This window comes from Corvus brachyrhynchos, unplaced genomic scaffold, assembly GCF_000691975.1.
Source record: "Corvus brachyrhynchos isolate BGI_N302 unplaced genomic scaffold, ASM69197v1 scaffold283, whole genome shotgun sequence".
NCBI lineage: Eukaryota > Metazoa > Chordata > Aves > Passeriformes > Corvidae > Corvus > Corvus brachyrhynchos.
In genome coordinates, this window is record NW_008237409.1 from 1,788,823 (window position 1) to 1,801,884 (window position 13,062).

At 50.4% G+C, this 13,062-nt stretch overlaps 1 protein-coding gene across 1 annotated transcript; it reads right to left on the minus strand.

The window, feature by feature from the left end:
• Positions 1-6,608: 6,608 nt before the first annotated feature.
• MRM1 (mitochondrial rRNA methyltransferase 1) lies at positions 6,609-13,056 on the minus strand. Its single transcript, XM_017730934.1, has 5 exons — positions 12,948-13,056; positions 12,460-12,553; positions 10,845-10,965; positions 7,291-7,410; positions 6,609-7,143 (listed from the first exon to the last, which is right to left on the minus strand). Exons 1-5 carry the CDS (start codon positions 13,019-13,021, stop codon positions 7,094-7,096), a joined length of 459 nt encoding a protein of 152 aa, XP_017586423.1. The 5' UTR covers positions 13,022-13,056; the 3' UTR covers positions 6,609-7,093.
• Positions 13,057-13,062: the final 6 nt, after the last annotated feature.

Below are 13,062 nucleotides of genomic sequence, written 5' to 3' on the forward strand. Positions count from 1 at the left end.
GGGCACAGCCCCTGTCACTGCCACTGCTCGGAGCTCCCTCTGCGGCACCTGGCACCGCTGGTGACACCCGAGCTCTGCCGGTAAAACACACGGGAAAAGCCGGATTAAAGCTCAGAGAGCACCGCTGGGCTCCCAGCCCCGCACCTGGCACTTCACCTCCCTCACCCTCATCACCAGAGCGAAAGCTGGGCCAGCACCAGGCTTCTCTGGGCACGTTTGGAGGTTACAGCAAACACCAAATTCTGCTTTCCAGATACTTTTCATCCCAGGGATCTCAAACAGAGATCAGGAATTAATCCCAACTGCCTCCCCACCCATGAGCTAGAGGATGACTGGAGCCCTCTGCTCACCGATGGCTGGGGAGGGGGTGACACCAGGACAGGGCCAGAGCAGAAGCTGCTGCTGTTGTTGATGCACTTCCCAACCCAGCTCGAGGCCTCAGCACTCCAGGTTTATATAACCAGGCTCAGAAATCAGAACATTGCCCTTAACCTCCCATCTACCCTAAATACCTACAGTATTTCTGGTAGTAAACATCCTCCAAGACTCATTTCTTGGAGCAGCAGCAGATGGTCAAGAGCATTTCCTGAAATTGAATATTGTAATGAATTTAGGATCGAGAAAATTTACATAATAATCTGGTTTAGATTCTGATAGTGAAGAAACCTACATAGAAACTGCTTCTTTTCAGCTATTTGAATTAAAGTGTAGATCTCCAAGTATTTTAATTATAAACAAACTTTTTGCTCTTCTGGATCCATGGAAGAAATTGAAAAATTAACTACGAGGGAGGCTCAAGGCCACACATCAGGCTCAGTTCAGGTTTACCTCTCGTGACCCAGGGGCTGGAGGGGGATGCTCAGGAGCCAGAGGTGACTCAAATTTGGCTGATCCTGTAGTGCCCTCATCATCAAACTGCACCATCCCAGACTGGGAACCTGTGGAGACACCCAGGGAAGCCAAGAACCCTTGGAGTGGGGGGTGTTACAGCCTTTGAGGGTTTTGCTGGAGAGGTTCCAGGTGTGCACCCTCAGCCAGGGATGGGCACGGGTGCAGAGAGAGGGATGGGATGGGATGGGATGGGATGGGATGGGATGGGATGGGATGGGACCATGCCTTCCAGGGAATCAGCCATGCCTGGATCCCAGGGAAGGATCCAGGATCCTCAGCTCAGGCCCATGCTGGGTGCACACATCCCACTGTGCCTCCCCTATTCCCCACCGTGCTCGGGGCACACGCAGTGACACAGGCCCAGGGTGAGGCTGGGGAGGCCCTTTTGGGGTCATCTCCTCCTCATCCTCATCACTGGCACAGCCCTGTGCCAATCCCATCGCCAGGCCACCTGCACTGGCACAACCAGGGCTCCATCCAGCCTCATCCTCCCTCTGGACCACAGGAAAATTCCCCTTCCCACCCTCGTGCCAGGAGATGCAGAGGGCCCTTTCCTCTTAGAAAAGCAAATATTTAGTCTAGATAAAAAAGCCCCAGAGCGTTTTCCCCAGGTAATACTGGTAACTAAAATAATCACATTCACTTTGCTGGTTTAATTTTATATTTCCATTTCTACCTTATCTTTTTTCTGCAAGCATCATTAAACCACACCATAACAAAAATACATGAACTGTTATTCTTTCCAGAGAAGCCATAAACCACCTCAAAGCTTTTCAAGTTTATTCTTATCTCGTACATCTTCCTCTGGTTCGGGGTTTTTTTTCCCCTTCATGCATTTCAGAAAGGTAGTTTTCCCTAATGTTAAGAATAGTTGCATTGAAAATGAGATGCTGCCTCTGAAAAGCCCCTCTGGAGGATTAAATAAGTAAAATATAGCCAGAAAATAAACTGGAACCTCATTAAAATAATTTTGCAAGGAGAAATCCTACTCTACAATAGGTTTTCAATATCACTTAGAAAATTCTTCGAGTCATATATATATGTTCTTAATTCAGGACCTTGCATTAAAAAAGACATTACAGAGGGAAGTGAAAGGCCATTTAGTACCCTTGTTTATATAAAAATGCATATTAGGCACAGATGCAATCTCCAGCAGAAGGCCTGGGATGCAGTTGGAATGAGCTGTGCTTGGCTGGGAGGTGCTAATGAGGGCTGGCAAAGCCTCGAGGCACCAACACCTCTTTATTCTGCCAGGGAACGCCAGCCACTCCTGCATCCCCCTTTTCTTTAACTATTCCCCACTTCTCGACCTCCCTGGGGAGTCAGGTGCTCACCCCAAGGTGGGTTTGGGGCCCTGACTTGCTCCATCCTCAGCAGACAGGGATGGGGCTGTGCCAGAGCTTGGACCAGGGATGGAAACTGCCCGATTGCCCCCAAAGTGCTGCCCTGGGATGGAGCTGGTGTGCCAGAAATGATCCCCGTGGAAAAGGGGGGACTCTCCCTGCTGTGATTCCCTGCCAGGCATATTTAACATGTGACACCATCCCATATCTTGACATAAGTGTGCCCCCGGCGTGGTGAAGTCGGTGGTGGATCCAGGGATGTGCAGGATGGGATGGTCACATCACTGCTGAGTTGGCAGCTCCTAAACCTGGACAGCTAAAACCATTGGCAGGTTTCACTTTGCATCAATTCCCAACAGTTTTAAAGTATAAAACTCCTGATCATGGGCGAGGCAATCACTGCTGCCCTGCTCAAAGCAGTGCTAAGGAGCCATCACTGACACACCCACACCGTTCCCAGTCCCTCCTCAGAGGGAAAAATCCCTGAGGAGGCTCCTCTGAGTGAGGCCCCAGGGCTGGAGCTCTCCAGACCAGAGTCGTGGTTAAATCATGGAAAATGCCAGGCTGGGAACAGTTTTGGATGTCCTGCTTAACCAGAAGGTAAAATGCAGGTGACCCACAGAGGTATCCCCAGTGCACGGAGAAATATTTAATCTCCAAAGGCTCCAAAAAGCATCATTAGTGTAATTATTGTTCCCTGCCCACTGAAAACATGAGAACCTCAAGCCTCCATCATGTTGAGTTGGGCCTTGAAACATCTGTAATAATTTGAGGATTATTATTATTTCTAATCTATTAGATTAGTAAAAGGTGTCATTTAGATGGGATATCAGGAAGAAATCCTTCCCTGTGAGGGTGGGGAGGCCCTGGCACAGGGTGCCCAGAGAAGCTGTGGCCATCCCACCCCTGGAAGTGCCCAAGGCCAGGTTGGAGCAGCCTGGGATAGTGGGAGGTGTCCATGGCAGAGGGTGAAATGGGAGGATCTTTAAGGCCCCTTCCCACCAAACCATTCCAGGATTCTGTGGATAATCCTGAGACCGAAACCCAGGAAGGTTAAAGGATCCTCCTTCCTGCAGGAACTCCTGTGCACTGACCAAAGAGATCCCACACAGCATTTGGGCAGCCAGTTTAGTAGAGAATAAACAGCACACTTCAATTTCATGGTAACTTAGGAAGGTTTACTGGCAAATACCATGGCTTTTACATGGTTCTACCAATTACTGAGCAATTACATGTAACCTAGATCTGGAGGACACACAGCAGCCTTGTAATGTATTCCTCTCTCCTGGAAAAGAAAAAGGCAGTTAATAGAAAACACTTTTTTAAATTTTATTTTAAATTATAAACCCCCTCCACAATATTCCTGTGTGACATTATTAAAACTCCACGTCGATATCAAACCCAAAGCAAAGGCTGCCATCCCATTAACACATCGGTTGTGGGATGATCGATAAAAATTTCCTTTAAACTGCACCATATGTTGCTCCCCACAAAGTTTTATTATTCAGATTCATCAGTTTGTACCTCAACCCCCGTGCAATTAAATCCCATTTAGCAGCACTGACCTTCTGATTTGAACTCGTCATTCCTGCAGCTGGTTTGGAGTTTTAACAGCACTTTTAAATAAGGAAAATGTAAAATGTCTGGGAATTAATGGTGAGGTAGGGGGAGCATTCCATGGGGAGATTCCTCCCGTGCACGGCTCCTGTGCTGGAGCAGGGAGAGGAAAAAAATAAAGGGAAAAAAACCAAAGGAGTGCCAGCACATTTTACCGTGTTGTAGCATATTTGTAAACATCGTTAATCACGGATTAGCAGATGGTGATGTTAATTGCACCTGTGGAAGCAACAAGACCTCAAGGTTGATTACATTTACAAACCGGGATCGGGGCTGCGGATTCCAGAGGCGCCCCGTGGGCAGCAATCCCAGCTCCAGCAGCACCCAGGCTGCTCCTTTCCCCTGCCACCAGCCGGGCCTTTGGAGAGGGAAAGGTGGCCCCTGTCCCAGAGCCATTCCAGCCTCCAAAATACCCCTGGGAGCCAGCAATGAATTGGATGGAATGGGAGTTTTTCAGTCATTGCACGGGGTAGAATGGGATTTTCCAGTCGTGGTGACACTCTGAGCACAAAAGGGAAATGCAGGGCAGGAGCTGAGCTGCTCTCCCAGCCAGAGCTCCCCGGGGTGGATTTTGGGAGATGGGAAGATTTGTGTTTCCCCCTGGCTGGAGATAAGGCACCGCCAGCGCCGAACTCATCTTCTGAATCAAGGAGGACAAATATTTTGCCACTGTGCTTAGAGACACTTTGATTATTGAGAAATCATTCTGGAAGGGCAATTAGTAAATTTTAGAATCAATTTGGTAAATAAGCCTCTGAAAGGAATCCATGACAAGCAGCAGGGAGGGAAGAACTGACTTTCAAATTACACACGCACACTTTATTCATATCTGAATATCAAAGAGACTCTATGTACAAACAGAAGTAATCAGGAAACGTGTTTTGATCTTGCTGATGTACACAAAATGTCCCCCTTTATGATACAAAGCTGGGGTTTTTTACAGTTACATTACAGGGACGATTATAGTCAAGCTTAAGGCTAAAAATAATGAAAGACTATAAAAACTACATTTTAACATTTAAAAATATCCAGGAAATTAACTGGAGAAGCAGGCAATGATCCAATTAATGGATTGCATTTATTAGATCAGGGGCAAAAGGCACAGCACAAAGCTCCAGCTCCAAAGGTGAGAGACCCCCACAGGTGTCAGGATGAAGCTGGGGCAGGAGGACAAAGCATCAGCTCCATCCAAAAGTCACTGGAGGTGGATCCCAGTGGAAGAAAGTGGGGTTAAAACTTACCACAGAGGGAAATAGGATCAGTGGGAACAGCAGAGCCATCCAGAGTGGGATTCACTGCCCTCTCAAGCAGCAAAGTCCGAGCTGCAGCCCAAATTGTGACTCAAATCCTAAAATTCAAGCTGAGGCAATTCCCAAAAAGCCTTGTCTGATGCTCCAGTGCCAAATCAAGCTCCATGGATACAGGACTGGGGAATTCTCAGGGGAGTGGTGCTGGCTGCTGGAGTGATGGCCAAGCAGGAGCTTCTCCTGTCACTGCGGCGGAGCCGCTGCGGATACGGAGGTTCCAAAGCTTTTTGGGAGCCTTCCAGAAGAAAAGGAGCTGCTGCAGGGTTCCTCAGCTGCCTCCTCGTTAGAGGGGCTGAGCAGATGGCCAAGCACAGCCCGGCAGAGCCCGGCTTTCCCAGCCACGCAAAGCCAGGAAGTGCCTCCCCACTGCTGGAACAAACTTAAAAAAAAAGGAAATAAAAAGGGAGAAACAGCAGTTCCTATGAGATGGGAAATAAATAGACTTACCTGGAGGTCAAGAATGAAGAAATGGCTTTACCCTGATCCCTGCTGCTCCAGAGGAAGGATTCAGTTAGCCAAGTGCTGAATCTTGGAATCTTTCCTCTGGAAAATGAGCAAATCTGAGCCACGGGCACCCTCTGCTGGGGCACCCTCAGCTGCTGAGCAGCTCCCCGGGGCTGGCAGAGGCCTCCGGGCCTGCAGCTGTTTCCTTTCAGCTTTAGAAAGGTAAAAAGGGCAAATTCAGCCCCCAAATGCACCAGCTCTCACCCCACAAGGCACCAGCTCAGGGTTCTCCAGCTCCCTGTGGATTTGGGTAACACAGCCCTGTTGGCACGACGGCGTCATTTCAGAGGGATTTGGGATTTGTCCTTTTCCTCAGGACACAGCTCAGGGGACGAGTCCCCACCCCAGGCACCCTCCTCTCCATCACAGCCACAGAAGGGAGCCCTGGACACCTTTCACGCCCCGATCCCCATTCCAGGCAGCTGGAGTGTCCCCAGTGTCCACCCCAGCCAGACCCTCCCAGGACACACAAGGAGCACCCCACACCCACAGACCAAGGTTTACAGACTTCATTTAGCTCAAAGGAAAGTCCTAATTAGTCACTCAGAGTGATTTACTTATTCATTTGGAAGGGGGGAGGGGGCAGACTGAGCGGAATTGTTTGAAATTATCCCTAAAGGGCACTGTAAATTAAGTGTTAATGAGGAATCCTATGCAAAGGGCCACGGTAGCTAAATAAAATAATTAAGGTGCTAAGTGATAACATTCTTTTGGCTCTCAGTAATTTAGCCAGCCTGGTTTTTCAACCAGGATAGCTGCAAATGAAGCCACCCCAATGCCATCAGCAGGACAGTGGTGCTGGGGCAGCTCAGCCTCCAGCAGGATCAGCCCAGCTTGGAAAGGAAACTTTCCCAGAAGGAAACGAGCTCTGGATCCCTTTTCCCACCTGAAGGACTAATCCCACTCTGGATTTATATGACACAAAATGGATTGATTTGAGTCTACAGCCAATCTTTACAAAAGCTTTATTTCCACGGGCTGCATTTCCCCCCCACTCCTTGGCAGGGCTGCACACCTGCTTTACAACCAAACACAGAAAAACCAACTGCAGTGGTTCCCAAGCACAGGGGAAGGGTTCAGGGCTGCTCTCAGTGGCACTTTCACCCACAGCCCAAATTGTCCCCACGGTTCAAGTGATGCACAAAGTCCCCTGTGCACAGCACAGAGCTGGCAGCCATCCCTGGGTGTTCTCCTGCCAAAACTGGCTGCTCCCAGACCTGGCTGCCTTCCCACAGCTGCTCCTCCCAGGAGTTACCTACGACATCAGGTGTCTGCCTTTGGTGCTAAGTCAGGGATCTGGTGGCTCTTGCAGCAGCTAAAATGCAGCTCAGGTCTGGGGCTCTCCCTGGCACTCACAGTGATGGTGGAGACTCTGGGAAGAGCATTTCCATATCCACACCAAGCAGCTTCATCCACCAAATAAAGAGGATTTCAGTCTCCGTGCCTCCGCTTCTGGCTGCAGATGGAGTGCAGGAGGATACCTGTAGGAAAGTAAAAATAAATCAATATTACGTGATTTTTTTTTTTTTTTTTTTAAACCACAAGAAAATCGTTCAGTGGCCTGGATGCCTGATTTATAAATGCAGAAGTTGGAGGTTTGGTGCCTTGGTGCCCAGAACTGCTCTCACCTGCAGCCACAGAGACGTTGAGGGAGTCGATGCTGGGGTGCAGCGCCCTGCCGGGGGGGATGGCCAGCATCTGCTGGCACTGCAGCTGGGTCTCCAGGGAAAGGCCCTCCCCTTCACTGCCTGCAGGACAAAGACACTGCTCAGGTCACTCACAGCACTGCCACGGCCTTTCCCCCTCCTCAGTGCAGTTCTTGCTCATGCTCTGTCTCTCTGACACTCTCCCTAAGCTCAGCCACCTCACCACCTCCCACACAACAACTGAGCCACCAGAGGGGAGCCAGACACCTTCCTCCCTTCCCTTCCCAGCCTCCCTGGATCTGTTCTCCAGCATCTGAAGTGTTTTTGAGGAATATCTGTGCAACACAGCTGCACAAAGCACGGAGAATCTCCGGTGGGAGCAGCCACTGTGCCAGCAGAGAGCTCCCTGCGGCCACGGGACAAGGCAGGCAAGGGGCCAGAGGCCAGCTCTGGTCCAGCAAATCCCACATCCTATTGCCAGTGACAGCTCCAGCCTTCCCAGCACACACACCCCCCCCCCACCACGGGCTGGGTGCAACTTGTGCATGCAGACAGTTTAACCAGAGGCTTCAATTGATTAGTTGTTAAACCATCCAGCAGCCCTGATATGTTTGGGCTGATACACTGGTGAAACAGAGTTGAAATCTATCCCAGGTCATTAGTAGTTGTTTGACTCACGCTGTCACAAAGGGAAATGGAAAGGGAGAGCCTTTAAACAATCCTGTGCGCAGACAGGTGAAAAAGCAGAGGGCCAGGGACCTCCCAGCCCGCCTGCCTCCCCAAAGAACCCTTCCACGTGGGTTACTGAGAGCAGCACAGGAGCTCCAGGGCTGCAAGGATGGCCAGCTCATCCCAAACACCTCTGGAAACAGGCTCAGCACGTGGCAGCCAGAGCTCCCCTCCAACAGCCGTGCCCTGACCTGGCTGAGCCCCACACCGGTCCTGGGATGGCACTGCCAGGGCACACTGACCCCTCGGACCACACAGGGGTGGGAAGACCATTATTCCCAGTTTTAGGCTGGAAGCTGAGGCCCAGCCTCATGTTTTACTGGGCTGATCTCAGAGGCACTTTGGGTAAGGAAGAGGATGCTTTGGGTAATGCATCCTGCACCACCTTCCCAGATGAAACCAGTCATAGCAAAAGCTCTTTGGTTGGGGTCAAAGAGCCTTCAGAAACCCCAAACCCCATCCTAACCAATCTTTTCCCCCTGCTGTAAGCCAGCAGTGCACACAAGGCCTTGGAGAGTTATCCAAGGTCACAAGGTGACACCAGGAATTGAAGCCAGGCCTCCCATGGCCCTGCCTCTCTCCTCATCACTACTCCAGGGATGCTTAAAAATCCCAGAAATAGTATCCTGGAAAAGTTTCACACCTTAAAGTCATATTTGCCTCCTGAGCCTCTCAAACCACACTCCCATGGGACTCTCCAAGTGGGACAGCAGCAACAGCTCCTGGAGAAATCCTTATCTCCTGATAAGGGTCTTACAATTCCCAATAAAGGCACGGATTTTGCCTCCAGCTTTTACAAAGCTTTTTATGGTCCTGGCTGCTTAAAATAATTAGGAGCCATAAATTCAGGGCAAAAAGACTTGCACGGTGTGACACGAGGGAGGGAGTATTGACTGAATCAGATTAAATCCTGCTTTATACTGAACAAAACACTTCCCACTTCAGATCTTTAACTTCCACCTCTCAGCTTTGTTCCTCACTGACAGAGCTCAAAGACCAGAGCTGGGTGAAATGATAAAACACATTTCCTGCCCCATTTACAATTAACACCCCTCACAATTGCAGTTTCCAGTGCAGGAAGTTCAAATCCAGCAGCAGGAAAATATGCAAAACGAGCATCTCCATAAAACCACCAGCTCTGTGAAGAGCCTTAAACCCCGAGCTAAAGACTGAAGGTCTAAGAAGAACAAATTACCCAGAAACTCTTCTTACTCAGCCATCTAAGTGCTCCCAATCTGTTCCTGTGCAGCAGGCTCCCAGTCTGAGGCTGTCTGTCGCCTCCAGCAATGACTCCAGTGCAGACAACATTAAGCTGGACTGTCCAAATCACTCTCTGCCAAGCCAGCGAGGATGCCAGGAGGGGGAATTGGAGGCTGCAAATGCTTAACTTACAAGACAATCTGTGTGGTGCCAGGGAGCTCAGTCCCAGGCTGAATTATCTCTGCTGCTCCCTGCAGCTCCAGGAATGCTCCATATTCAGATCCAGGACGTTTCTCCCAACAAGCCCAGCATCAGACAACTGTAATGTTCAATTTTCTTTTCAGCCAAGAGTTAGTGCTCAGCAGAGAGTTGAAATCATTACTGCTGCAAGGTCCAGGAGCTCTCCTCATGCATCTACCAATCAGCCTCCAATCTCCCCTGACAAAAGGATATTTGGACTTTTTCCTGGAGAAATCTCTCATAACTCAAGGTAACGACACCGCTGCCAGCTCCAGCTCCTGCCTTTCTGCAGGTGCTGTCGCCGTTTGTGGGATGCATTTCTTTGTGGGCCATCAGCAGTGCTGCAGCCTCCCTGCTCCCCTCGGAATACAGCTCCACACATCTTGTAGAGATGCCAGATTTGCAGCGTTGTCTTGTCAGTGTTTCCAGGAGTTGGGTAAACATTTTAATTAAAGGAATGTCCTCTGAGCCAAGCCAGCCCCAGCACAGGGCAGGATTACAGCCCCTCCCTGGCCCAGGGCCAGCAGAACTCTGCTTCCAAGTGTAAAAGCTCAGGCCAGCTCCTGTGCCAGGTGACACGGAGTGGGGGACACGGCACGGCCACGCGCAGGTGCCTGGAGCTGCATTCCTGGGGGAGTTTCTTTCTCCAGCTGCCACAAAGCTGCTACTCCCCTTCCCTTCACCTTCTGGGAGGCTGCACAAGCCCAAACTGTGCCTACAGAAGGTGAGCAAGTGGGCAGAATTTCCTGCAGGAATTGCCCAGTTCGGGTGCTCAGGGAAGCGGCAGCCACTGCTCCAACAGGGAGGAGATTCCTCTGCTCCTGCTCCACAGCCAGCACCCCCTGCCTTCTCCCAGGAGAGCCCTGACAGCTCTCAGGGGTGGCCACAAAGCCCAGATTTGCATCCAGACCATCCCCAGCACCAGCCCCTCGTGGTTCTTCCCAGACCAGACATTCCTGGTTTTTAAGTGGAGATGTGGCTCAGCTCCCCCTGAGCAGCTCCGTGCAAGAAGAGCAAACACCTCTGGGGCTCACCAGCACAGGAAATCCAAAGCTAGGGCCCCAGCACAGGATCAAAACACAAAACACAATGCAGACACCACACTGTGGCTGCCCTGGCACCAAAATTGCCACCCAGAGCCTCCACAGCTGCTGAACTCCCTGTGCATCCACAAACTGTTCCTACTGGGAGCCCCCTCAGCTCCCCATGTTCCTCTCAGTCTCTACTTCATTCTCAGCCAGATCATTCCATGATTCCCCCTCAGCTTTTCTTTTTCAGACCTGGAACAATCCCTGGAGTGAAGCATCCCCCTGGTGCCCCTCACACCTGCAGCCCCACCCAGCCCACAGCTCTGGAAATGGAAATACCTATTACTACAATAATGGGTTTATCCCACCGGAATTCCGAGCAGCTGATGACAGGAACATCTTCCACATTCCCAGGCCTGCTGACTGTTCCCACCACTTCCCAGCCTTCTGCACTTTTAGCCTAGAAAAGGAAAGGAAATGAAGAATTGCCAGCTTTCCAAGCTTAAAAAGCAAATAAGCCATGTATGCAAACACTTTTTTTTTCTTTCACATTTTCAGTTAAGCTGACTGGGGTTTTTTTGGCATCCCTTAAATTTTTACCACCAAAGTCCTCCCACTACCAGCACACAAACACGGATTTAAGAAACAAACAAACGAGTAAAAAATAACTAAAAAAAAAAAAAGTAATTTTCCTCTTGGCATTTATTCCAGTTCAGTAAGCAAATAAACAGCAACTGAAAAGCTTTTTTTTTTTTTTTTGCCCATGCAACAGTTCTAGGAAGGTTGTTTTGCCAGGAAAGCACACAAAACAGGAATGTTGAACAAATCAGCATAAGGTAATGCACAGGGCAAGGCAGTGGAAGTTCTCAAGTGCAGGCTCAGCCATCAGAACCCCACAGTGACGTTTGCAAACTCAGATGCCAAATTCAGCTCCCACACAAGGCAGGGCACCCAACACTCCCAGCCAGAGAACCAGACCTCCCCCCCTGCAAAAAAAGCCTTAATTATTTGTCTTGGAAATCCATTTTACCACTAAAAGAGCTGCTGCTTCCTGCCAGTTTCATTTCCCTGTGAACTGGCTCTTTTTACATGAAGTTGTATCAAATTTACACCAGGCAGGTGAGCCCAGGTCCAATTAAATGAACTGCTACTATGTTTCTAATTAATAACTCAAGCTTTACAGTAACAAAGTAATCCTTCCAGATATTAATTAAATATCAGCATGTTTTGTGTTTCATTTCACCATCACCCAGACCTCCAGCTGCCACAGACCTACTGCCAGTTTAAATGCTATTTTTCCATGTGCATTCCCTTTCTTTTCCCAGCTCGTCCTGCAAAGGGCCCCCTCTCTCACCTCACTGCGCAGACACAGAGTAAAAAAGACTGCCAGCCCCCAGCCCTGGTTCCTCCTCTATTCCCTGCTCCAGAGGCTGCTCCCAAGGCTGCCCAATGCTGCCATCGTGTGCCTGGGCGCCGGGATGCTGCTCTGCCCATTTTTCCATGTGCATTCCCTTTCTTTTCCCAGCTCGTCCTGCAAAGGGCCCCCTCTCTCACCTCACTGCGCAGACACAGAGTAAAAAAGACTGCCAGCCCCCAGCCCTGGTTCCTCCTCTATTCCCTGCTCCAGAGGCTGCTCCCAAGGCTGCCCAATGCTGCCATCGTGTGCCTGGGCGCCGGGATGCTGCTCTGCCACACATCCCGAGGAGAAGGGAGACGAGCCCAGCGTACCGAGAGCCGCAGAATTATCCTGCTACCAGCAGCTTCCAGAAAAAATAGCCAACCTCTCTCCCTACCCGATGGAATGGGGCTGGGGGCGTGTGCCCATCACTGGTGGTCCCAAAGCACACATACCGCAAATAACTCAGGGCTTTTCCTGTGCCTGCTCTCTGTGTAATACCTGCGGTGATTGAGTTTCCTTGAAAAAAGGAAAGAAAACCAAAGTGGATCGCTGTACCTTCAAAAAGCCCTGGAGATCATCTGTGCCGTACACATCGAACACCTCCATGACTCCGGCGCTGGCTTTGCTCACTATGGGAGTCAAGGGGCAGCTGCAAGGGGAAAAGAATGGAAAAGCGTCATACAGGAGGAGATCCAGGTGAATTTTTGTTTCTGTACGTCCTTCTCTTGCCTCTGCAAACCTCCCCCACTCCAGATCCCGCTCATTTTACAGATGTATTTCCCTGTGGAGAACAGCAGGGCTCAGGAATTAACCCAGGAAATGGATCACAGGTGGGACAACTGAAACACAAACTGGGTTAAAACAAGAACAGTCCAGGGAGAGCCTGGAACCCCACATCCCACAGCCTGCCTGCAGAGCGGCAGCATCCCAAATCCTGCTCTCCAGATCGGCTGCTGAGCGATGCAGCCTGGAAACCTCTCCGGGAGGCAGCAGGGAAGGCAAGAAGCGCTGGAGGAGCCCGCACCCGTTCCTGTGGCCCGTACCTGTTCCTGTGGCTCGCCACCACTCTGTCCACCCCCAGGAAGTACGCGGAGCGCAGCAGGGCCCCCAGGTTCATGGGATCCTGGATGTGCTCCAGCACAAGCCACAGACGATGCC